The sequence below is a fragment of the Schistocerca serialis genome, chromosome 3 (assembly GCF_023864345.2).
Source record: "Schistocerca serialis cubense isolate TAMUIC-IGC-003099 chromosome 3, iqSchSeri2.2, whole genome shotgun sequence".
Lineage (NCBI taxonomy): Eukaryota > Metazoa > Arthropoda > Insecta > Orthoptera > Acrididae > Schistocerca > Schistocerca serialis.
In genome coordinates, this window is record NC_064640.1 from 918,780,441 (window position 1) to 918,807,282 (window position 26,842).

At 46.6% G+C, this 26,842-nt stretch overlaps 1 protein-coding gene across 1 annotated transcript in view; it reads right to left on the bottom strand.

Annotated features, from left to right (window-relative positions):
• The window catches only part of LOC126471320 (protein sickie-like), a 380,943-nt gene that overhangs the window by 143,203 nt on the left and 210,898 nt on the right, over nucleotides 1-26,842 (bottom strand). The window contains exon 2 of the mRNA XM_050099442.1: nucleotides 2,959-3,076. Coding sequence (XP_049955399.1) covers nucleotides 2,959-3,076 — 118 coding nt within the window. The remainder of the gene's footprint in view (nucleotides 1-2,958; nucleotides 3,077-26,842) is intronic.

A 26,842-nucleotide genomic window follows, 5' to 3' on the forward strand; every position in this document is an offset into this window, starting at 1 on the left:
CTGTATGCCAGTCCGGCACTTGGAACTATAGAATTTCACCGGCAAGTGCTGAGTGTAGAGCACATGACGCAAAAAGCAAGTTCGAGTCCCCGTCTTGCACACAGTTTTAGTCTACCAATAAGTTCCATTGCATCTGTCCTCTCGGGCGGTTGTCGCGTGGGGCCGTTGAAATCCTGTACTGTGTTGAGTATGGCCCTCTTGAACCCATCGGCTCTATATTTGCATAACAGTAGTGGGATCCTGATCAACGCGAGCATCAATGTCGAAGAAAGATATACTGTAGTATCGATGAGCCATGATCCCGCCTCTGTTGATTTCTGACGCGAGGCTTAAAGCAATCTTGTCACAAACAAAAAACATTGCAACGCAATTTCTGCATGAGTAAATGCGCTGCGCAGCCTTTCTTTGTACAGGGTGTTAAAAAAAGTGTCTAGTACTTTGAGAGGTGATAGTACCCATCGAAACAAGAAAAATAAGTCTAGTGAACATGGGTCCGGAAATGCAGACTTTCTGAGATAAATCCACGAATCATGGGTCTGGAAATGCATACTTTCCGCGATAAACACATGTTTACAGGAGATGTTCAAAGTAGCATCCATTCATGACAGTGGACCCCTCTGCCCTCCGACGTAAGGGATGACGTATCTTTTGAAGTATACCCGGTTGTTATTGTACCTGTTGGCACGCACTGAATACTCGACCCTGTGGTGTCCGCACGTCATTCATTGGCGTGGCGTAGACCAGAAATGGCTGGTTCAAATGGCTCTGAGCACTATGGGACTTAACATCTATGGTCATCAGTCCCCTAGAACTTAGAACTACTTAAACCTAACTAACCTAAGGACATCACACAACACCCAGTCATCACGAGGCAGAGAAAATCCCTGACCCCGCCTGGAATCGAACCCGGGAACCCGGGCGCGGGAAGCGAGAACGCTACCACACGACCACGAGCTGCGGACGTAGACCAGACCAATTCCTTCAACTGCCCCCATAACCAAAAGTCTAGGGGACTGAGGTCTGGGGAACGAGCGAGCTATGATCTTCGAAAATGGAAGCGTAGTGATCCAAATTCTTTCATACGAGTTAACGTGGATATATTCCTATTAGTACGTAGAAGCTCGTCGATGTCGGTTAGGACCTATGTGTAGCCTTGTCTGGTACGTTTACACTGTTGTTTTGTAGTAATGTGCTCTCTGATTCTTCGTTGCTGACTGTGCGCCATGGGGACCCACAAGCGCCATTCCAACCAAAGTTACGAGGGTGAGTCAAATGAAAACCTTAAATATTTTTTTAAATATTATTTATTGTGCAGAAGTGGTTCAAAGCTGTATCACTTTTCAACGAAATCTCCCCCACGCTCAATGCAAGTCCTCCAGCGCTTTCAAAGTGCATAAATTCCTTTAGAAAAAAATTATTTTGGTAGTCCGCGCAACCACTCATGCACCGCGTGGCGTACCTGTTCATCAGAACGGAACTTCTTTCCTCCCATTGCGTCTTTGAGTGGTCCAAACATACGGAAATCACTTGGGGCAAGGTCTGGTGAGTACAGTGGATGAGGAAGACACTCAAAATGCAGGTCTGTGATTGTTGCAACTGTTGTACGGGCAGTATGGGGCCTTGCATTGTCATGTTGCAAAAGGACACCTGCTGACAGCAATCCACGTCGTTTTGATTTGATTACAGGCCGCAGATGATTTTTTAGGAGATCTGTGTATCATGCACTGGTGACAGTGGTCCCTCTAGGCATGTAATGCTCCAAAATGACGCCTTATTCGTCCCAAAACAGAGTCAGCATAACCTTCCCTGCTGATGGTCCTGTTCGAAACTTCTTTGGTTTTGGTGATGAGGAATGGCGTAATTCCTTGCTCGCTCTCTTCGTTTCCGGTTGGTGGAAGTGAACCCAGTTTTAGCCCCCAGTAACGGTTCTTGCAAGGAAGCCATCACCTTCTCGTTCAAAGCGCCGAAGAAGTTCTTCACAAGCATCAACACGTCGTTTTCTCATTTCAGGAGTCAGCTGCCGTGGCACACTTTGTGAAACTGGAGCACATCATGCACAATATGGTGTGCTGACCCATGACTAATCTGTAAACATGATGCAATGTCATTCAGTGTCAATCGTCGGTTTTCCTTCACTATGGCTTCAACCGCTGCGATGTTCTGTGGAGTCACAACTCGTTGTGCCTGACCTGGACGACGAGCATTTTCCACTGAAGTCATACCATTTGCGGACTTCGTACTCCATTCGTAGACTTGCTGCTGTGACAAACACGCATCACTGTACCGAACCTTCATTCGTCGATGAATTTCAGTAGGTTTCACACCTTCACTAAGCAAAAACCGAATAACAGAACGCTGTTCTTTCCTGGTGCAAGTCGCAAGTGGTGCGGCCATCTTCATACTGATACTGCGACGGTATGTGTGCATCTGCACTATGCTGCCACCTACATGCCAATCTGCACGCTGTTCGTAGCACGCTTACCAACTTACAGGATAACGGCGCGAAATTTTGATTTGTTATTACAAATTTAAGGTTTTCATTTTACTCACCCTCGTAAAAGACCTATAACCTGCATCGACTGATTTCCATGTTACTATGCTGCAACCACGGAACGGTCCTCACGAATAGTACCAGGGAAGCCAACAAGCTTAACGTTCGTCTCCAATGGATAAATCACCATAAACTGTGCTATATGCCCTCAGCTTGTGAGACACTGTAGTGAAGTTTGAAATTCAACCCGTCATACTGGCAAATATACTAATCATAATGCTTTAGGCCACGATCTCTCGTCTCTTTATTGGGTAAAAGTTGGAGGTGAAAACTTTCACTGCCATGATTGTAACCAGCTGCTCCTGCGCCCTGTGTCAACATACTAGCGTGCCCTAGCGGCCGGAGCTACGTAGCTGAATACTCCCTGTTTTGAGAAGGAGAGTACTATGAGAGTAAGAGGTACTTACTGACAGCTTCGATGACATCAGCGAGCAGCACGCCGTCCACCACATCGGCTTGTAGGTCGAGCACGCGGCGCTTGCAGCGGGCCTTCTCCAGGTAGTGGTTGGCCCAGTCCGTGTACACCTGCAACCATCACATCGTATCGCATTACATCACATCGTACCACGCTGAGGCTTTTATACGGGAGACTATAGTGATCCAGAATGCTGGAAGGCTGATAATTCGAGAAGTGAACGTTCGAAATCGGGAATGTGCTCCTTATATTCGCCTTAAACTGGCCAGCGAGTCCTACGACGTCATCTCCGAACCCGCCGTCTACGTACGCTCGGAGGCACGACACGTGAGTCTCCGCTGCTACCCACTCGTCACTTGAATCTATTGTCGTGTACACGTCTCTCTCAGAAAGGAGAGCGTCTACACTATTTCGCTTGTATAACAGCGGGCTCGCAACATTTCAGCTTTTTTAAAGGAATTTCCCCCTTTAGACTAAAATTATTATTCATTTCCAGAATGAGATTTTCACTCTGCAGTGGAGTGTGCACTGATATGAAACTTCCTGGCAGATTAAAACTGTGTGCCAGACCGAGACTCGAACTCGGGACCTTTGTCTTTCGCGGGCAAGTGCTCTACCATCTGAGCTACCGAAGCACGACTCACGCCCCGTCCTCACAGCTTTACTTCTGCCAGTATCTCGTCTCCTACCTTCCAAACTTTACAGAAGCTCTCCTGTGACCTTGCAGAACTAGCACACTCCACTGCAGAGTGAAAATCTCACTCTGGAAACATCTCCCAGGCAGTGGTTAAGCCATGTCTCCGCAATATCCTTTCTTTCAGGAGTGCTAGTTCTCCAAGGTTCGCAGGAGAGCTTCTGTAAAGTTTGGAAGGTAGGAGACGAGGTACTGCCGGAAGTAAAGCTGTGAGGACGAAGCATGAGTCATGCTTGGGTGGCTCAGTTGGTAGTGCACTTGCCCGCGAAAGGCAAAGGTCCCGAGTTCGAGTCTCGGTCCGGCACACAGTTTTAATCTGCAGGAAGTTTTATTATTCATTTATTTCACACAATCACGATTTCAGCTCTACAGCCATTCTCAAGTGCAAAATAAAATGACACAAAACGTCCGACCTGCCTAAATGACATAAGCAACCACTGGGCTTGACGATTCCTACATACCAATGTAATCACTTATCAGTCAGCGGTGAATATATATATATATATATATATATATATGTGTGTGTGTGTGTGTGTCTGTGTCCGTAAATTTATTTTAGTACACTCCTGGAAATGGAAAAAAGAACACATTGACACCGGTGTGTCAGACCAACCATACTTGCTCCGGACACTGCGAGAGTGCTGTACAAGCAATGATCACACGCAATGTTGGCCGTCGAATGGCGCTAGCTGCGCAGCATTTGTGCACCGCCGCCGTCAGTGTCGGCCAGTTTGCCGTGGCATACGGAGCTCCATCGCAGTCTTTAACACTGGTAGCATGCCGTGACAGCGTGGACGTGAACCGTTTGTGCAGTTGACGGACTTTGAGCGAGGGCGTATAGTGGGCATGCGGGAGGCCGGGTGGACGTACCGCCGAATTGCTCAACACGTGGGGTGTGAGGTCTCCACAGTACATCGATGTTGTCGCCAGTGGTCGGCGGAAGGTGCACGTGCCCGTCGACCTGGGACCGGACCGCAGCGACGCACGGATGCACGCCAAGACCGTAGGATCCTACGCAGTGCCGTAGGGGACCGCACCGCCACTTCCCAGCAAATTAGGGACACTGTTGCTCCTGGGGTATCGGCGAGGACCATTCGCAACCGTCTCCATGAAGCTGGGCTACGGTCCCGCACACCGTTAGGCCGTCTTCCGCTCACGCCCCAACATCGTGCAGCCCGCCTCCAGTGGTGTCGCGACAGGCGTGAATGGAGGGACGAATGGAGACGTGTCGTCTTCAGCGATGAGAGTCGCTTCTGCCTTGGTGCCAATGATGGTCGTATGCGTGTTTGGCGCCGTGCAGGTGAGCGCCACAATCAGGACTGCATACGACCGAGGCACACAGGGCCAACACCCGGCATCATGGTGTGGGGAGCGATCTCCTACACTGGCCGTACACCACTAGTGATCGTCGAGGGGACACTGAATAGTGCACGGTACTTCCAAACCGTCATCGAACCCATCGTTCTACCATTCCTAGACCGGCAAGGGAACTTGCTGTTCCAACAGGACAATGCACGTCCGCATGTATCCCGTGCCACCCAACGTGCTCTAGAAGGTGTAAGTCAACTACCCTGGCCAGCAAGATCTCCGGATCTGTCCCCCATTGAGCATGTTTGGGACTGGATGAAGCGTCGTCTCACGCGGTCTGCACGTCCAGCACGAACGCTGGTCCAACTGAGGCGCCAGGTGGAAATGGCATGGCAAGCTGTTCCACAGGACTACATCCAGCATCTCTACGATCGTCTCCATGGGAGAATAGCAGCCTGCATTGCTGCGAAAGGTGGATATACACTGTACTAGTGCCGACATTGTGCATGCTCTGTTGCCTGTGTCTATGTGCCTGTGGTTCTGTCAGTGTGATCATGTGATGTATCTGACCCCAGGAATGTGTCAATAAAGTTTCCCCTTCCTGGGACTATGAATTCACGGTGTTCTTATTTCAATTTACAGGAGTGTATTTAGTATCTAGTGGATGTCTAATAATTACTTTAACAAACACACACTTTCAAAGTGTTACCGAGTCCGTAACGACAGTACCAGAAAATATGAAATGTGGATCTGTAACGACAGTACCAGAAAATATGACATAAGGATGAAGGGCAATATCTAAATGGTGATAAATTATTAAAATAAATTTATAACAGTATTCGAAAAATTTACAGAAACGAATGATAAGCTAACGAACTCGTTGTTAGCCCATAAACTCAAGTTGGCATGACCAAAATAATACTGAAATAGTTCTCTTTTTGGGCACAGGGATACAAACTGAAGCGCTGAAACATTACGAACACCTGCTTAACAGCGCGTTGGTCCACTCTGTAACGTAATGCAGCAGCAATTCTGTGTGGCATGTATTCGAGAAGTCCTTTCTAAATTTTCGGAGGGTGTGGTACCATATAACTATGCACAGCGTTCCAGAAGTGCCTCATGGAGTTTAGATCAGGCGAATTTGGTGGCCAAGACATCAACGTGAGTTCACTATTATGCTCTTCAAAGCACTGTACCACGATTCTGTCCTTGTGACACGGACATTTATCCTGTTACAAGATGTCGCCACCGTCGGGAAAGACATCAAGCATGAAAGGATGAAGGTGGGGCTCAATTATGTTCACATAGTGCACAGCTGTCGTGGTGTGTTTGTTTACTACCACAGGTCCCATGGAGGCCAGCGTGAATGTCCACCAAAGCATTATACTGCACCCCCATAGGCTGCATCCGTGGCGCACTGCATTTTTCGAGTGGCCGTTCGTGTGGATGACAGCGTATTCGGACACGACTATCGACCTAGTCTAACATACACTACTGGCCATTACAATTGCTACACCGCGAAGACGACGTGCTACAGACGCGAAATTTAACCGGCAGGAAAAAGATACTGTGATATGCAAATGATTAGCTTCTCAGAGCATTCACACAAGGATGGCGCCGGTGCCGACACCTACAACGTGCTGACATGAGGCAAGTTTCTAACCTGAAACGTTGTTGAGATGCCTCGTGTAAGGAGAAGAAATGCGTACCATCACGTTTCCGACTTTGATAAAGGTCGGATTGTAGCCTGTCGCGATTGCGGTTTATCGTATCGCGACATTGCTGTTCGCGTTGGTCGAGAACCAATGACTGTTAGCAGAATATGGAATTGGTGGGTTCAGGAGGGTGATACGGAACGCCGTGCAGGATCCCAACGGCCTCGTATCACTAGCAGTCGAGATGATAGGCATCTTATCCGCATGGCTGTAACGGATCGTGCAGCGACGTCTCGATTCCTGAGTCAACAGACGGGGACATTTGCAAGACAACAACCATCTGCACGAACAGTTGGACGACGTTTGCAGCAGCATGGACTACCAGCCCGGAGACCATGGCTGAGGTTACCCTTGACGCTGCATCACAGACAGGAGCGCCTGCGATGGTGTACTCGGCGACGAACTTGGGTGCACGAATGGCAAAACGTCATTTTTTCGGATGAATCCAGGTTCTGTTTACAGCATCATGATGGTCGCATCCGTGTTTGGCGACATCGCGGTGAACACACATTGGAAGCGTGTATTCGTCATCGCCAACCCATACTGGCGTATCACTCGGCGTGATGGTATGTGTTGTGGTTGGCAGGAGAGCCAACACCGTGTTACTAGAGGAGGCCGAAAGACACGTGTTTTAGCTCAAGCAGGCTGACGTGAGGTCTGGAACAGTGCAAGGAAATTAGAATTTAGAAAAACGGACGTAGCTGGTGGAATACTTAACTTTAATCCATTAATGATGAACGTCGGTGTTGACGGTACATGATTCACAATATCAATAGTAACTGAATATGGCGCCTTGCTAGTTCGTAGCAAATGACGTAGCTGAAGGCTATGCTAAACTATCGTCTCGTCAAATGAGAGCGTATTTTGTCAGTGAACCATCGCTAGCAAAGTCGGTTGCACAACTGAGGCGAGTGCTAGGGAGTCTCTCTAGTCCTGCCGTGTGGCGGTGCTCGGTCTGCAATCACTGATAGTGGCGACACGCGGATCCGACGTATACTACCGGACGTATACTACCACCTAGCAAGTGTGGTGTCTGGCGGTGACACCACAGTATGGGATGCCATTGGTTGCACGTCTCGGTCACCTCTTGTTCGCATTCACGGCACTTTGCACAATGGATGTTACATTTCAGATGTGTTACGACCCGGGGCTCTACCCTTCATTCGATCCCTGCGAAACCCTACATTTCAGCAGGATAATGCACGATCGCATGTTGTAGGTGCTGTACGGGCCTTTCTGGATGCAGAAAATGTTCGACTGCTGCCCTGGCCAGTACATTCTCCACATCTCTCACCAATTGAAAACGTCTGGTCAATGGTGGCCGAGCAACTGGCTCGTCACAATACGCCAGTCACTACTCTTGATGAACTGTGGTATCGTGTTGAAGCTGTGTGGGCAGCTGTACCTGTACACGCCATCCAAGCTCTGTTTGAGTCAATGGCCAGGCGTATCAAGGCCGTTATACGGCCAGAGGTGGTTGTTGCGGTTACTGATTTCTCAGGATCTATGCTCCCAAATTGCGTGAAAATGTAATTACATGTCAGTTCTAGAATAATATATTTGTCGAATGACTACATCTACATCTACATCTACATTTATACTCCGCAAGCCACCCAACGGTGTGTGGCGGAGGGCACTTTACGTGCCACTGTCATTACCTCCCTTTCCTGTTCCAGTCGCGTATGGTTCGCGGGAAGAACGACTGTCTGAAAGCCTCCGCGCGCGCTCTAATCTCTCTAATTTTACATTCGTGATCTCCTCGGGAGGTATAAGCAGGGGGAAGCAATATATTCGATACCTCATCCAGAAACGCACCCTCTCGAAACCTGGCGAGCAAGCTACACCGCGATGCAGAGCGCCTCTGTTGCAGAGTCTGCCACTTGAGTTTATTAAACATCTCCGTAACGCTATCACGGTTACCAAATAACCCTGTGACGAAACGCGCCGCTCTTCTTTTGATCTTCTCTATCTCCTCCGTCGGACCGATCTGGTACGGATCCCACACTGATGAGCAATACTCAAGTATAGGTCGAACGAGTGTTTTGTAAGCCACCTCCTTTGTTGATGGACTACATTTTCTAAGCACTCTCCCAATGAATCTCAACCTGGTACCCGCCTTACCAACAATTAATTTTATATGATCATTCCACTTCAAATCGTTCCGCACGCATACTCCCAGATATTTTACAGAAGTAACTGCTACCAGTGTTTGTTCCGCTATCATATAGTCATACAATAAAGGATCCTTCTTTCTATGTATTCGCAATACATTACATTTGTCTATGTTAAGGGTCAGTTGCCACTCCCTGCACCAAGTGCCTATCCGCTGCAGATCTTCCTGCATTTCGCTACAATTTTCTAATACTGCAACTTCTCTGTATACTACAGCATCATCCGCGAAAAGCCGCATGGAACTTCCGACACTATCTACTAGGTCATTTATATATATTGTGAAAAGCAATGGTCCCATAACAATCCCCTGTGGCACGCCAGAGGTTACTTTAACGTCTGTAGACGTCTCTCCATTGATAACAACATGCTGTGTTCTGTTTGCTAAAAACTCTTCAATCCAGCCACACAGCTGGTCTGATATTCCGTAGGCTCTTACTTTGTTTATCAGGTGACAGTGCGGAACTGTATCGAACGCCTTCCGGAAGTCAAGAAAAATAGCATCTACCTGGGAGCCTGTATCTAATATTTTCTGGGTCTCATGAACAAATAAAGCGAGTTGGGTCTCACACGATCGCTGTTTCCGGAATCCATGTTGATTCCTAAATAGTAGATTCTGGGTTTCCAAAAACGACATGATACTCGTTTATCATCTGCATTTCTTCTTGGTGTAGCAATTTTAATGGCCAGTAGTGTAAAATATCATTCGTCCTACCAGATGACACCTTTATAATGATCCACGGTCTAATCTTGATGATTCCATGCATAATACAATCGTTACTGTGAATAGCGTTTGCATAAAATGGGACAACATGTGGATCGCCTGCTGCGACGTCGCATGTTTAACTTCGCGCGGTGAACAGTGCGCCAGCTTCGTATTCTTACGTGAGATATGCCACAGATCACGACTTGTGCTGCTTTACAAGCGGGCATCCTCCGACACCCACATTCTGTGATGAATCTCTTGTCGCCTGCTCATCGTTTCACCGTCTATCAACCGCTCTCCGTAGATAATGAAGCGAACAGACGATCAGCCTCGTCGTTTTCGAGATTCCCATTCCAGGTTCCCGGCCTATAACAATCTGCACCTTGTCGAAGTCACTTACGTCAGTGGAGTTCCTCATTTGCGGCCAGTCCCGTCGTTAGCGTGATTCTCCATTCGTCTCTGCTACGGTTACGTACGTTCCTTACCTCGCCACGTGCCCACAACATCACCAGGCGGCATTCAGTCTCGCTTTCGGCAGTGGTCATAATGTTTTGGCTCATAACTGTAACAGTGACTTCACTCTGTACCAATTTTCGTTTGAGGCTACATGAATATTTTCTCATGGTGGAGAAGAAATATACAACAATACAACCATTTTGATTGCATTGGCCAAAATTTATATGTCTTTCATCTGAACCGTGAATTACAGCATGAAACTTATTCCACAAATCAGTTCTCGTCTAATGGAATACATTTACAATTTTGTACACTCAGTCAATTAATTTTCGTCTTACACCCTCCATTTGCCGCAGTGGCTACACCGGTTCCCGGAAGATCACCGAAGTTAAGCGCTGTCGGGCGTGGTCGGCGCTTGGATGGGTGACCATACAGGCCGCCATGCGCTGTTGCCAAATGTTCAAATGTTTGTGGAATCTTATGGGACTTAACTGCTAAGGTCATCAGTCCCTAAGCTTACACACTACTTAACCTAAATTATCCTAAAGACAGACACACACACACACCCATGCCCGAGGGAGGACTCGAACCTCCGCCGGGACCAGCCGCACAGCCCACGACTGCAGCGCCTTAGACCGCTCGGCTAATATTGCGCGGCCGCTGTTGCCATTTTTCGGGGTGCACTCAGCCTCGTGATGCCAATTGAAGGGCTACTCGACCGAATAGTAGCGGCTTCTGTCAAGAATACCATCATAACGACCGGGAGAGCGGTGTACTGACCCCACGCCCCTCTTATCCGCATCCTCCACTGAGGATGACACGGCGGTCGGATGGTCCCGGTATGCCACTCGTGGCCTGAAGACGGAGTGCTTACACCCTCCATAGTATCACGAAACAGCTTCGCTAAAGGCCATCTGGTCCCGACAATCGGTTATTTCGCTTTGTCAGTGCTACTTCACAGCTGCAAGATCGTGTACTCATCTTGCGTACTAACAATGAGTCACGACTAGCGTTACACTCCTGCATACTTGAGTAAGAGAGAACGAGTCGACGCTTATGAAGCAATCGATAGCCGTAGATTCAGACTAGAATATTCGCGGAACTACAGCAGGAACGAAGGCAGTCCGTTAGCACTGATGTAACAGCGGCGCCTCGATTTGTAAAGTATGCATCCAGCAGCTTTAGATTTGTATTCGCTCCGTTTCCGATCTCTAGTGAACAATCTATGATTTTCAAGGTACAAATGGAACGAGAGATCGCTGAGCACAGCAACTTCATTCCTCAGTTGGTGGCGCTGCAACCAGGAAACAAAGGACGGCGTATAACGAAAAGACAACACACACTGTGAACAACTAATTTGACCACGCAGATCAAAGTAACCAACGCTTGACGCTATCTGGCTGAATTTCCGTACGTTATTTGGTTATTTGATATACTGGGGGGAAACTTAAGTTTTACATTTTATAATGTTTGTGAAAACAGATTTAGAGGGCTTCACACGATCGTTAAAGTAACAGTTTGGTGGCTTTAGTGAGAAACAAAGTCTGACTAGCTTCGCAAGTAATTTGTCTTATCGTTACACTGTTGAACGCCGACAGATGGCCATCAAGAACACTGGTAAACACACGAACCTGAGGTATATGTTTGCTTACATTTGGTAGATGTTTGTGGAATCTCTCCTCCTTTGTAGCGCATGTTGTTAATAGATGATCAAGTTCCATACATTATGTCACTGAAGTTCTTTGCAGTGACACAGAAGAAGTATTTAATTCAATGAAAAAGGTTTAGTGTCGTAATGTGGCAGCTCTAAAAGGTGTATACGCAGAGGAAAGAGATCAGTGAACTGGCCACACAAGAGATGGGAGGAGACTGTAACACGACACTAGGCCTGTTCCATGAAAAGATGATGATGATAAAATACAAGGGCGTGCTGAAAAGTAATGCCTCCGTATTTTTATGTGAAAACTCTTATAACTTTTTAAATAAAACAAACATTATCATTCTATATCTTTATTCTTCATGTCTACATATTTTATTTCTCTACTTAGTCATCCTGGCAACGAACACATTTCTCCTAACGAGAGACCAGTTTGTTCATACCGCCACTGTAGAACATTTGACTTTGTTGACGGAGTCACAACCTCACTTCTGTTTCGCCGCTACCAAAGTGAAGTGCTCGAAGGTGCTCATTAAGTTTTCTAATCAGATGAAAATCTAAACGGACCAAGTCGGGACTGTATGGGGGATAATCGATGAGAGTGAACCCAAGGCGTCGGATTGTTGGAGATGTCACAGCACTCGTGTATGGTTTGGCATTATTATACTGAAGAAGTGGCTGCTCCATGTGCGGACGAACTCTTCGAATTCGTGCTTTCAGTTTTCCAAACAGCGACATAGACACATACATACACACGTACATTGTGCGCTCAAGAAATTTCTATATTTCAAAGTTGTGCCAAATATGAATGGTCGCCTGCCTCAACAATGGATTTATTTCTCCATCACGTAATCAACATAGCTACGTTACACACCACCATTTTACACGCTACAACTCGGAGCTATCTAGCGGCAGAGGGCCGAAAATACGTAGATATGAAGAATAAAGGTCTACAATGTTATTAATGTTTGTTTTATTTATACATCTTTCAGGCTTTTCATAAAAATAATTCGGAGGCATTACTTTTCAGCACGTCGTCGTAGTAGTGTCTCATGTGATTCACTGGAAGAATTCCAGAACAGTATAAAAATTCCACTCAGATCGATGTGTAGGAGCAGTTCTCGAATATCGTTCACTAACTTCGTAGTCGCGGACCCTTGCCAAAAAGGATTGCAGAGAGAGAGAGAGAGGGGGGGGGGAGGGGGGGGGGATAGATAGATAGATAGATAGATAGAGAGAGTGAGGGAGGAGGGGGATAAGACAAGATTGAAAGTAGATCTGCGTGCTTTGTTTAGTCACTGCGAGATCATCATAGAAGTGCCCACCATCTACACTGCCGGAAATAAAAATTAGTACACCTGGAAAGACGACGCCGATTATGATCCGATGACGGCATGTGCCCCTTGAGTATAATAGATGTACAGATAATGGTTTCAGCGTCGTCAGCCAATAGATAGCGTAGTGGCATAACTATCAGACCACCATCTGTGTCTACCCTTCGATAAGGAATGCTCACAACCAAAAGGCTCAGTGTGGTGATAGCGTGTGATGCTAGTAGGCAACCAAGCCACGGAGACGAGAGTTTGAAAGGGGTCAAACAATGACCTTCCGAGAGGTGGGACGGTCCTTCTGGAGAATTGCCACACAAGTTGGAACTGCTGCGTCAGTTGTGCAATGATGCTGACATCAGTGGTCATGTGAACATTTTCACACACATAGACGAGGTTCTGGACATGCACTCAGTACAGTCTCCTTCCAGGATCGCCGTATTGTAAGGGCAGCAGTGGCAGATCGTACAACTACCACAGCACAGATAAGAGGGCTTGTGAGCGAAACGTGTCTAGACGAACTGTTGCGAGCCTGTTATTAGCAATGGGACTACGGGCACGCACACCTCTCGCCCCTCTTCAATTCACGTCATAGCATCGACGTGCACGGCTCCACTGGTGCCGTCAAGGGGTCACTTGGCCTTCAGCGATGAAAGCATATTCTGCCTGCAGGCAAGTGATGGTCGTTTGAGTGTACGACGTAGACCTGGTCGTCCCTACCCCGTAGAGTGCATTCATTCGTCCAAGACACACTGGTCCCATCCTAGGCCTTATGGTCTGGGGTGCGATAAGCTACAGCTCTCGTTCACCTTTGGTGTTTCTGGAGGGGACGCTAACCAGCGCTCGGTAAGTGCAGAATGTTGTTAGACCCTTTCTTTTGCAGTTCTTGCAACAGGAAGGTGATGTGTTGTTCCAACAGGATAACGCTTGTCCACATGCTGCCCGTGTAACTGAACGTACTCTGCAAGACGTGCAGCAACTTCTCTGGCCAGCCCGATCTCCGGACTTGTCTCCAATCCAACACATTTGAGATAGGATGGGACGAGGAATGACTCGTGCGACTCATCAACCAACAACTCTCACAGAACTACCTGAACAGATCGAGCAGGCGTGGCATGATGTATCCCAGTACAGATTCGCTATCTGTACGATCGACCGGATGTCAGACACAGCGCCTGCATTTCCGCTCGTGGAGGCTACACCACGTACTAATATTGGTGATTCAGCTTGGGTAGATAACCGGTACCTCAGAACGGCTTGTGCTTTTGATCTGTAAATGTAATCATTTCATGTGCTCCGTATGCACTGTTGTAACAATAAATCTTGAATTAACTGGAAATCTCTAAAAGGGTGGACTATTTTTTTCTCGCCGTGTATTTACAATGGGAATCCCTGTGTGAAAATTGTTGTTCCTCTGTACAGCACTCACAAACTTTGTAAGAAATGAGAACCAATAAAAAACAAAATCATACTGCCTCAGTCACATACGGTATAGTGGCTTATAAGATATCGACAGAAGGAATAATAGGTAATTATCACGTAGTTGCTAACTGAATCTGTGATTACTAGCACTATGGCAGTGTCGGTATGGATGCATGGCTCAACAGAAATGTCTTTGGGTTCCGAGCTGGCATAACGTCAACTACGATGGTAATGTTTTGGACTGGCCCAGTAGTGTAAAATCGCCACGCGCATCGTCCTATGCGAACGATCGATGGACATTTTTGTAGAGTAATAAAAGGAATCCATAGATACGACTGCAGGCCTGCGTACTGTACCTTAATATTAACAGGAACGGACTAATTTTTGACATGTACGTTACGTTCCTATTCACTAGTATCCTCTGCATTGGGCCAGTACCCAGTGGACACTGCAAGGAGAAGAAAATGGCACTCATACCTTCAGGTAACAGCTAGCTCGGCACTGAGCAAGCCTGAAATATGAGTTTGTAAACTTCTCGTGCTTGTAAGTAACGTTTATACACGAAAACGAGGTTGTATGTCAGTAGCAAGGTGACGCAAGTATTATTACAGTGGGCTCGTATTCTACAGCAGTGGTGTTGAAATCGCCGTCCGTACAAAGAATAAACTGGTGCAGTGCTAACGTCACTAGATACGAATTTGGCACAAGCGAGATTCATAATTATGTCTGACCATCAAAGTATAGAAATCCGATGGTACTTCCAAATCACTTAAGGGTACTTTCGGGATGGGTCCTATGAAAGGCTTGTGGCCGATTTCCTGTGCTGTCTTAAAAAATTACGAGATTAGTGGCTCAAAAATGGCTCTGAGCACTATGGGACTCAACTGCTGAGGTCATTAGTCCCCTAGAACTTAGAACTAGTTAAACCTAACTAACCTAAGGACATCACAAACATCCATGCCCGAGGCAGGATTCGAACCTGCGACCGTAGCGGTCTTGCGGTTCCAGACTGCAGCGCCTTTAACCGCACGGCCACTTCGGCCGGCTACGAGATTAGTGCAGAGTACAGACATGTGAACGCGAAAACCATCGATACAATTTCGGAGGCTTTTCAGCGATATTTTCTGACAGCATTGGTATAAGAGAACTGTCGCGTCTGGTGGCTCGTTACTGAGAAATTGCATTTCGTTTGATTTCTTATCATCATTTATCCTTCTATATGGATTGCACAGGAAAAATTCACACAGCGGTTCAGATGCTGCCGACATGTGTTGTATGTCTTGTTTGAAACAGGCTTGTTCCTTTCACTCACAGCACTTGCGTTGAAAACAGTAAGGCTCACATTACTCTTCGCCCTCCATCTTGCATTCAGTACTGCTCTGTTCTGTCTCGGGTTTGTTTTGCCCGCAGTGTTAGACGAACATTAACAATGATGCATAGCAGTGGGAATAAGTTAACTGATGAAGAGCTGGCAGATAAGCACGTTGGGTAAGGGCTCACTGTAAGCAGTGGGAGAGCGGCACAACGACGCCGTGCTAAGCTGTTCTCGCACGACGGCAGCCACATCCCGGTAACTGAGCCAATAACACAGTCAATGGAGCGTCGCATTCCACTCTGCCGAGATCGTGGCGATCCGCATTTTGGACACTACTTGTAAGTGACAGTTTTGATTTATTACGTGTTATACTGCGTACTGACAGAATAGATAAAATACCCTCGATAAAAGTGTGCGCGTTTCATCTGAGTGTTGTTGCATTATTTGTGTTCTGTATTGTACGTTTGGAGACTACATACTATAGGCTTTCCCACTACTGCGATGGCGTTTTTGCAATATCCCTGAACAGCCTCCGAAATTTTGTTAGTGGAATTCGCGTTTACCTTAAATAGTGATGTCGACTGGGCGTTTAACCGAATTAAATCTTCAGGTACTAGAATTGACTCAGAAACGATCTTCACTGTAGAACAAGAGCAGTATTTTGGAATTTGAATGGGATTTACCGAAAAGAATTTTGTTGTACCGTTTGGCATAAATTGATTTGATAGTTACTTTGTCAAATATTCATTGTTACGGTTAATTCCATGACGTCACCTTAATGGACGTTTTCCCGAGCTGTTCGACATTTCTTAACAGGAAAGACGTAATAATGTTAAAGTAACGTCCAGCCTTACAACTGAGCCCACAACATGCGAAAGTGTAATCTGTATAGTAGTATATACTGTACACTTTGATAGATATGCCGCGCGGTCAAATAAGATATACAAGCCGGTCTGGTAGCTCAGCGTGTTCGGTCAGAGGGTTAGTTGCCCTCTCTAATAAAAAAACTCAGTTAATGGATCAATGGATCAACGACCAACTGAAGTGGATGTCTTGCGACATCCGTCCCGAGCAGATGTAACAAACGAAAACGAACAAAATGAGATAAAAAAAAAGGTCTAAGGCGCTGCAGTCATGTAGAGTGCGGCTGGTCCCGGCGGAGGTTCGAGTTCTTCCTCGGGTATGGGTGTTTGTGTTTGTCCGTAGGATAATTTAGGTTCAGTCGTGTGTAAGCTTACGGACTGGTGACCTTTTTATTATTTTTTTTTATAGAGACAAGACATTCAGAGCGCAACTATCCGGCCTGATTATGGTTTCCAGCACTATTCTTTGAACTTTCCTCGTGTCTAATTGTATTATATGTGCGAAACAATGGCAATAGCATGGTTGGTAAATAAATTTCCCTCGTAATGACAATTTATTTTTATAATACCTACAGTGGCCTGGCATGAAATACTGTTCACACAAAAATAAGATATACACTCCTGGAAATTGAAATAAGAACACCGTGAATTCATTGTCCCAGGAAGGGGAAACTTTATTGACACATTCCTGGGGTCAGATACATCACATGATCACACTGACAGAACCACAGGCACATAGACACAGGCAACAGAGCATGCACAATGTCGGCACTAGTACAGTGTATATCCACCTTTCGCAGCAATGCAGGCTGCTATTCTCCCATGGAGACGATCGTAGAGATGCTGGATGTAGTCCTGTGGAAAGGCTTGCCATGCCATTTCCACCTGGCGCCTCAGTTGGACCAGCGTTCGTGCTGGACGTGCAGACCGCGTGAGACGACGCTTCATCCAGTCCCAAACATGCTCAATGGGGGACAGATCCGGAGATCTTGCTGGCCAGGGTAGTTGACTTACACCTTCTAGAGCACGTTGGGTGGCACGGGATACATGCGGACGTGCATTGTCCTGTTGGAACAGCAAGTTCCCTTGCCGGTCTAGGAATGGTAGAACGATGGGTTCGATGACGGTTTAGATGTACCGTGCACTATTCAGTGTCCCCTCGACGATCACCAGTGGTGTACGGCCAGTGTAGGAGATCGCTCCCCACACCATGATGCCGGGTGTTGGCCCTGTGTGCCTCGGTCGTATGCAGTCCTGATTGTGGCGCTCACCTGCACGGCGCCAAACACGCATACGACCATCATTGGCACCAAGGCAGAAGCGACTCTCATCGCTGAAGACGACACGTCTCCATTCGTCCCTCCATTCACGCCTGTCGCGACACCACTGGAGGCGGGCTGCACGATGTTGGGGCGTGAGCGGAAGACGGCCTAACAGTGTGCGGGACCGTAGCCCAGCTTCATGGAGACGGTTGCGAATGGTCCTCGCCGATACCCCAGGAGCAACAGTGTCCCTAATTTGCTGGGAAGTGGCGGTGCGGTCCCCTACGGCACTGCGCAGGATCCTACGGTCTTGGCGTGCATCCGTGCGTCGCTGCGGTCCGGTCCCAGGTCGACGGGCACGTGCACCTTCCGCCGACCACTGGCGACAACATCGATGTACTGTGGAGACCTCACGCCCCACGTGTTGAGCAATTCGGCGGTACGTCCACCCGGCCTCCCGCATGCCCACTATACGCCCTCGCTCAAAGTCCGTCAACTGCACATACGGTTCACGTTCACGCTGTCGCGGCATGCTACCAGTGTTAAAGACTTTTTTTTTTTTTTTTCACTTGCTGCTCTTTATTTATTGACCCACCTTCTAATTGCTTATGGTGGGTCGTATTAAGCCTCTTAGCCACTGTGACTGGGCTCGGGCCCAGGAGTGGTTATGTGAGTTACCTCCCCTGTTCCCGATCCCACTCACACTGTTGCCCAAGTCTTGCCACGTGGAGGCGGGCTTTTACGTTATTTGTTCGTTTTTGTTCGTTGTGCTGCTTTTAGATACATTACAAATAATATAAATAATACGGAAATGGAAAACAATTTCATTTTGAATTTAAGAAGGAGTAAACAGAAAGATAGGAAAGAAAAGGATAGAGAAATTACCACCACCTATGTGTGGGTTGCGGTCAGGGTCTTGGAATGACCTTCAAGACGCTGGCCGCCACTCGTGTTAAAGACTGCGATGGAGCTCCGTATGCCACGGCAAACTGGCTGACACTGACGGCGGCGGTGCACAAATGCTGCGCAGCTAGCGCCATTCGACGGCCAACACCGCGGTTCCTGGTGTGTCCGCTGTGCCGTGCGTGTGATCATTGCTTGTACAGCCCTCTCGCAGTGTCCGGAGCAAGTATGGTGGGTCTGACACACCGGTGTCAATGTGTTCTTTTTTCCATTTCCAGGAGTGTAGTTTCCGTTCCAAGACTGCCCTTGGAATGACAATTTATTTTTATTATACCTACAGTGGCCTGGCATGAAATACTGTTCACACAAAAATAAGATATACAAATGAATGAGGATTTTGCTCAGCAAAGTTTTCGTTAACTTCAACTTTGCTACGAACAGTTATGGTTACTGATATTACAATTATGTCTCCTATGCACAATCTGCTTGTCACAGAGAAATTACCGAACTAGTTTCCGTTCCATGACTGCCTAGCTAACTTCATGAAGACCGAGATGCTCCTGCGAGAAAACTCAGTTCTTGCAGTTAACAATCGTATGCATCCATAATGTGACATTTCACACACATACATCATACAATTACTCAATAAAACACGTATCTTAGAGACAGTTTAGTCCAGACGTTTTTCCACATAATATCTGTGGTGATAGTTCCTACAGAATGAAGCTATCATTAATTAAATTTTACTGTATTCCCGGGTGAATACGCAATTTATCTTTGCCTTATGGACCACACAGGCAGTATCGTATAACATAGGACAATCTAATATAGTATAGTACAGAGTAATATCGTAGAACCTCATATGCAATGAGGCCTACTGTCTTCAGCTAGAGAAAATACCGATAGCTTCACCGTCCGAACTCACCCAGCTGCAGCTACTATCTTAATAATACAGTGAGAAACACTGCTGCTGAAACCAGTAATGTTGCATTTTCCGGAGGCCACGAATGTGTGCTTCAGTTTATGCATTGATAACTTTCGTAAATAGCACCAAAGGTGTGAAATAACACAATGAAGAAGAGTATATAATTTTCAAAACTTTAATGAGGAATGGGTCCACAGTATTTATGTATCTATTGAATGTAATCATTCCACTTATGGCTGTTGAAAATATTTGTTGCGATTGAAATTTCGAAATTTTATCTGTTTCGAGGATATTGAAAGCAAACATTGTCACCGTGTGAAATACACTTGAATTAAAAATAGGGTAATAGAACATTGACACTGAAAGCGTAAGTAGTGTTCACGTGGGATATTATAACTCACGCTATAATGTTAAGTCATGATGTGCTGGAACATTGTTTGCAGCAGTGCAAATTAATTTTTTTCTTTATTACCATTTCATACCTTCGACCCAGAGGACATTGCCCAGGCTGGCAGCGGAAAAATGCTCTGCTCTTCAGCTAAAAAATTTCAACGATACAACGATGAAATGAAAATCTTAAAAAGATGATCTGTATGCAGATGTTTTAAATCACATAAACGGAGGATTTTCATTGATGACATTTAAAGTAACACCTATGAAAACGTTGTTGGCATTTGAAGACAATGGGTTGCCAGAAAGTTAAGACAAACACTGTACTGTATTTTACTTCAGTACCGCGTGATGGGAGGGACCTGCATTCGGAGAAATAATGAATATACACTGATAAGCCAAAACTTTATGACCGTTGCCCACCGCGAGGTTGGATGCCGCCTGGAGGCGTTGCGGGCACGTGACACGGTAACAAAGTATGTAAGCGCAGCAGACGTGGACGGGGGATAACCCTAGCGAAGGTATGGGTTGAAAATGGGGAAATCCATTGAGATAAACGACTTTGGCAAAGGGCAGATTATTATTACGCAGAGCCCGTGAACGAGTATCTCGAAAATGGCGAAGCTGGTCGAATGTTCACGTGCTACTGTCGCGAGCATCTAAGGAATGAGATAGAAGGACAGTGAAACTACCGCCTGGCGCTAAGTGGTTGAAAGTCCCCGACCCTTCACAGAACGTCTGCTCTGTAAAGTAGAATACATGGTGATCTGTGGCATCTCTGCCGAAAGAGAAAAATGCTGGTGCACCCAGAAGTGTTTTGGAGCACACCGTTCATCGTACACCGTTGAACGTGGAACTATGCAGCACACCACGCCTTACGTTTTCACATGTTGACCCAGAAACATCCTCAATTACGACTGCAATGGGCACAGGACCATCGGAATTCGACCGGCGATCATTGGAAACGGTTCGGCTCTTCGGGTGAATCACATTTTCGCTACACTAGGTCGCTGGTCATCTCCACAAACGTTGTCACCGATGTGAACGGTAGCTCGAAACGTGCAATGCGCCACGGACTCAGGTTGGCGAGGGCAGTACTATGCTATGGGAGGCATTCTCCTGCGCTTGCGTGGGACCTGTGGTACTAATCGAAGACACGCTAACAGCTGTGAACCCCTGCATCCCTTCATGCTTAATGTCTTCCGCGAGGGCAATGTCATCTTCCAGCAGTACAATTGTCCGTGTCTCGGAGACACAACCGTGCTACAGGGGTTGGAGGTGATTATAGTGAACACACGTCGATGTCTCGGCGACCAAATTAGCCTGATATAAAAGTTATGGAACTCATCTGGGTCGCTAATGGCTCTGAGCACTATGGGACTCAACATCGGAGGTCATCAGTCCCCTAAACTTAGAACTACTTAAACCTAAGGACATCACACACATCCATGCCCGAGGCAGGATTCGAACCTGCGACCGTAGCAGCAGCGCAGTTCCGGACTGGTGTGCCTAGAACCGCTCGGCCACCACGGCCGGCTCTGGGTCGCTGCCGGGCGCCATTACCGCGTACGCAAATCAGCGGCCTGTTATTTACGTGAATTACATGACCTGTGCGTAAACGTCTAATGCCACATACCTCCACAAACCTACGAACAAACTGTCAGATCCCTGATACACAGTATTAGTTATATATTTTGTTCCAAAGACAGACAAACAAGCTATCAAACAGGTGGTCATAATGTTTCGGTTCATCAGTGAATATGGTTGCATGTGCGTTGGATTATGGAGGCAGGTAAGGGACGGTATGGTTGTTGGGAAAACATGGGATTCAGGGTACAGAGAAATAGGATGTGGGCTGGCAAAGGTCATGCGAAGGAGAGAAAGTGGACGGATGATAAGGGAGGAGAGTTCCGAAATCGGGAATGGATGAGCGGGGTAATCTCATAGAAGGGATAGACTGCAGAGCATATTTCGTTATCAGGCTGTGGAAGTTTGTTGTAATTACGCCGGGAGGGGATATGGAGTGTGTTTTAGTGTGAAGCGTGTGGCATGTGCTTATAGATGCACGAGAGCACACAAGGATTGTGATCAAGGATTTGGTTGTCGTTGGAATTTATCCAGTGGGCGTGGGGGGGGGGGGGGGGTGGCAAAAGTCTACAAGTGCAGTTTTGATATAAATTCCACAAAAACGCCAATCACGGGATGTATCTGAAAAGAATGTAGAAAATGGATCATAACAAGCATATTTCACATAGCAATCCATGTCCGCATCTCATAGCGTACGGCGCTAGGCGTCGTTGAACAGCGTCGCTCGCCGCCAAGAGGGTAGGCACACAACACGCCATCCGGGCCGTCATGGCAGCAGGTCTGCGGGGCACCGTTTCCAATGTACACTACTGGCCATTAAAATTGCTACACCTGGAAGAAATGCAGATGATAAACTGGTATTCATTGGACAAATATATTATACTAGAACTGACATGTGATTACACGTTCACGCAGTTTGGGTGCATAGATCCTGAGAAATCAGTACCCAGAACAACCATCTCTGGCCGTAATAACGGCCTTGATACGCCTGGGCATTGACTCAAACAGAGCTTGGATGGCGTGTACAGGTACAGCTGCCCATGCAGTTCAACACGATACCACAGTTCATCAAGAGTAGTGACTGACGTATTGTGACGAGCCAGTTGCTCGGCCACCATTGACCGGACGTTTTCAGTTGGTGAGAGATCTGGAGGATGTGCTGGCCAGGGCAGCTGTCGAACATTTTCTGTATCCAGAAAGGCCCGTACAGGACCTGGAACATGCGGTCGTGCATTATCCTGCTGAAATGTAGGGTTTCGCAGCAATCGAATGAAGGGTATGGCCACGGGTCGTAACACATCTGAAATGTAACGTCCACTGTTCAAAGTGCCGTCAATGCGAACCGGAGGTGACCGAGACGTGTAACCAATGGCACCCCATACCATCACGCCAGGTGATACGCCAGTATGGTGATGACGAAAACACGCTTCCAATGTGCGTTCACCGCGATGTCGCCAAACACGGCTGTGACAATCATGATGCTGAAACAGAACCTGGATTCATCCGAAAAAACGACGTTTTGCCATTGGTGCACCCAGGTTCGTCGTTGAGTACACCAACGCAGGCGCTCCTGTCTGTGATGCAGCGTCAAGGGTAACAGCAGCCATGGTCTTCGAGCTGTAAACGTCGTCGAACTGTTCGTTCAGATGGTTGTTGTCTTGCATACGTCCCCATCTGTTGACTCATGGATAGCGACGAGGCTGCACGATCCGTTACAGCCATGCGGATAAGATGCCTGTCATCTCGACTGCTAGTGATACGAGGCCGTTGGGATCCAGCACGGCGTTCCGTATTACCCTCCTGAACCCACCGATTACATATTCTGCTAACAGTCATTGGATCTCGACCAACGCGAGCAGCAATGTCGCGATACGATAAACCGCAGTCGCGATAGGCTACAATCCGACCTTTATCAAAGTCGGATACGTGATGGTACGCATTTCTCCTCCTTACACGCGGCATCACAACAACGTTTCACCAGTCAACGCCGGTCAACTGCTGTTTGTGTAAGAGCAATCGGTTGGAAACTTTCCTCATGTCAGCACGTTGTAGGTGTCGCCACCGACGCCAACCTTGTGTGATGCTCTGAAAAGCTAATCATTTGCATAACACAGCATCTTCTTCCTGTCGGTTAAATTTCGCGTATGTAACCCGTCATCTTCGTGGTGTAGCAATTTTCATGGCCAGTAGTGTAGTACTAGGAAACTGCTGGGACGGATTCGTGACTTGATATGAAATAAAGAATGCACCACGGACATTTGTCCTGAAACGCATCGTTGCCATGGTAGATAGCGCTGGCGAATGAAAGTTTCTTTAATCACGATCAGTGTGTTCGTTGTGTGTTGCAGGCTGTATGCTTGACGCAGCGTACTGTAAGCAGCAGAATGATCCGGTATTCATGTTGGGAAGAAGTCGAGATGGTGTTTGTGTACGGCCCAGCAAATGGAAAAGGTGGAGAAGCAGCACGCCTGTACCATAACAAGTACCCTCACAGGCACCAACCACATTACACAACATTTAATGCCCTTTTTGCGCGTTTGTGTGATCATGGATCCTTCCAGACAGGCGAACTTGCGTGGAGGCGGCGGACTGTGCGTACATCAGATTTGGGAGACCGGGCTCTACGGATACTGAGACGAACCCTAGTACAAATGGTCTGCCTACATAGTGCACGCCAAAGTACGAATACGTGTATCCTGTATGACAACCGCTGCTATCTCTATAACCTGCACAAAAAAAAATAAATTGCTCAGAGCACTATGGGACTTAACTTCTGTGGTCATCAGTCCCCTAGAACTTAGAACTACTTAAACCTAACTAACCTAAGGACATCACACACATCCATGCCCGAGGCAGGATTCGAACCTGCGACCGTAGCGGTCACGCGGTTCCAGACTGAAGCACCTTTAACACCACGGCCACACCGGCCGGCTATATAACCTGCACAGAGTGCAAGGATTATCCGCAGCGGATTTCTCTCTACGGGAAGCATTTTCTCAATAGTTTTTGCAACAGACCATCACAATAACGGGCTTTCTGTCATCAGTCCTCATTACCGATGAAGCAACCTTTACCATAGCTGGCATCATCAATCTGCATAATCGTCACCCGTTGGTTAGAGACACGGCACGTGGTCAGAGGAATCTGACTCGTAAGCGCCATTTACCGTGGCAACGTTGCATTTCCGGGCACATGTTCATAGGACCACTTTTCCTCCACTTACAGTCAAGAATCCGACCCTACATTTGGCGGTTTTATTAATATTCACTCTGTATAAATAAGAATTTAAAAACTGAAACGTATGATATATGGTTGCGCTTTGCCGAGCAGTTTTCCCCGAAGCGAACCGCGACTTTGTTGGAAAAAGAAAAAAAAAGAAAAAAAAACACCTTACGGATTCATTTCAACTGAAGAAAAGTGTGGCAGTAAGAGTAGTGGAAGGTCTCTCGATGACATGTATGTACCAACTTTGTGGTACTACGAATTGCGAATTGCTGTTATTTACTGTCGATTAAGTGCTGCCAACTGGGAGCAGTTCGAATGCGGATGTTTCTGTGGGTGTGGATGAAGTTCTCTCTATCTGGGAGGATGATGACAGTGGAATTGACGATGACGAGGTCAACGAGGGTACAATGGATGGCGATAGTCAACACACTGAATGACAACGTGAAAAGCTAAGTAAACAGCTGTGTATTTATATAGTTAGAGTAAGGCAACTGGAGTGCTTTTTATAACAATAGACTTTCCTACAGTACATTAGAAGAACATTGTACCTTGTACTATACAGTCTCTTGTATAATGAGAAACATTTTAGGTTTAAATGGCTCTGAGCACTATGGGACCTAACTTCTAAGGTCATCAGTCCCCTAGAACTTAGAACTACTTAAACCTAACTAACCTAAGGACATCACACACATCCATGCCCGAGGCAGGATTCGAACCTGCGACCGTAGCGGTTGCGCAGTTCCAGACTGTAGCGCCTAGAACCGCTCGTCCACCCCGGCCGGCACTCATTTTAGGCTCTTCTAACATGTAAGGTGGCTTCCTGCCTGGGTATCCTTCCTTCTGAAACAAAAAACATCTTATAAACTTCTCAACTGTCTTTTGCTCGTATAGATGGATTTCTTGAAACTGTAGATTGCAAAATAGGCAGCTCCACCGCAACTCTTCGCCAGTTACCGTTGCGTAAAGTGCAGTCCACGATGTATTTCCCTGCCCAATGCTGTAGCAGAAATGTATCCGTTACTTTGTCTACGTAAAGAAACTGGCAACGCGCAGATGGCCAAAATGACATAGTTTTAATTTTTCGCCATTCATGCTGACTGGTGCATGCAGAACTCGAAATTACACCAAGAACATTTGCCACGACATTTCGAGTACGTGATAATTTGTAGTTAAAAATTCTACCTCGTGACCTAATTCTCGTTGAGAAGAAGGTTTTAAAAAGTTTTATTTAAATGAAAAAGGTTCATCATCCAAAAAATTATTGTTTCATCGTTACGTGGCAAATTTGATCGTTCCTACTTCAGAGCGTGAAAGAATTCTGTGCGCTCAAGAATTCCGCCATCAAACACTCTTCCAATTTTCCTTACATCAGTATATAAGAACTCGTAATTTGCATTTACCAAAGCGTTTAAAACGACGCTTTAGAAATTCTTGTAGTTGGAATAATGTGCTACAGAGTGAGATGGTATACGTTTTCTACCTAATGTCTCTTCAAATCCTTTGGCAATGTCCATCCATTCCTCTTTTGCCTCTCTGAAGCAAAAAAAGTAATGTAATATTTCTGATTTTACAGGCAGAACAACAAGAAACAGAACCTACACACATATGTTCATAAAAAAAAAGAAAAAAAAGCGTAATATATCAGTTACATTTGATACGATGAAAACACGCACCAGTGCTCTGCAGTAGATCGGAAGAGATGTTCTGAACGAACTTGAAGCTACTGGAATTAATGTAGTTAAGAAATTACAACGGATGGACACTATACAGGCAGTATATGCTGAATCTTTAATTAATTCATTGCTGAAGCTAGGTTTACTGAAAACTTTGACTGCATAGAATGAGTTCTGTGAGAAAAATGTATGTAATAGCAGAATGTTGCAGCGCAATACCATGCTTCAACACCTTTTTCCCCGTCTCCATCTACATGTACAAGGTCTCACAGTACTAG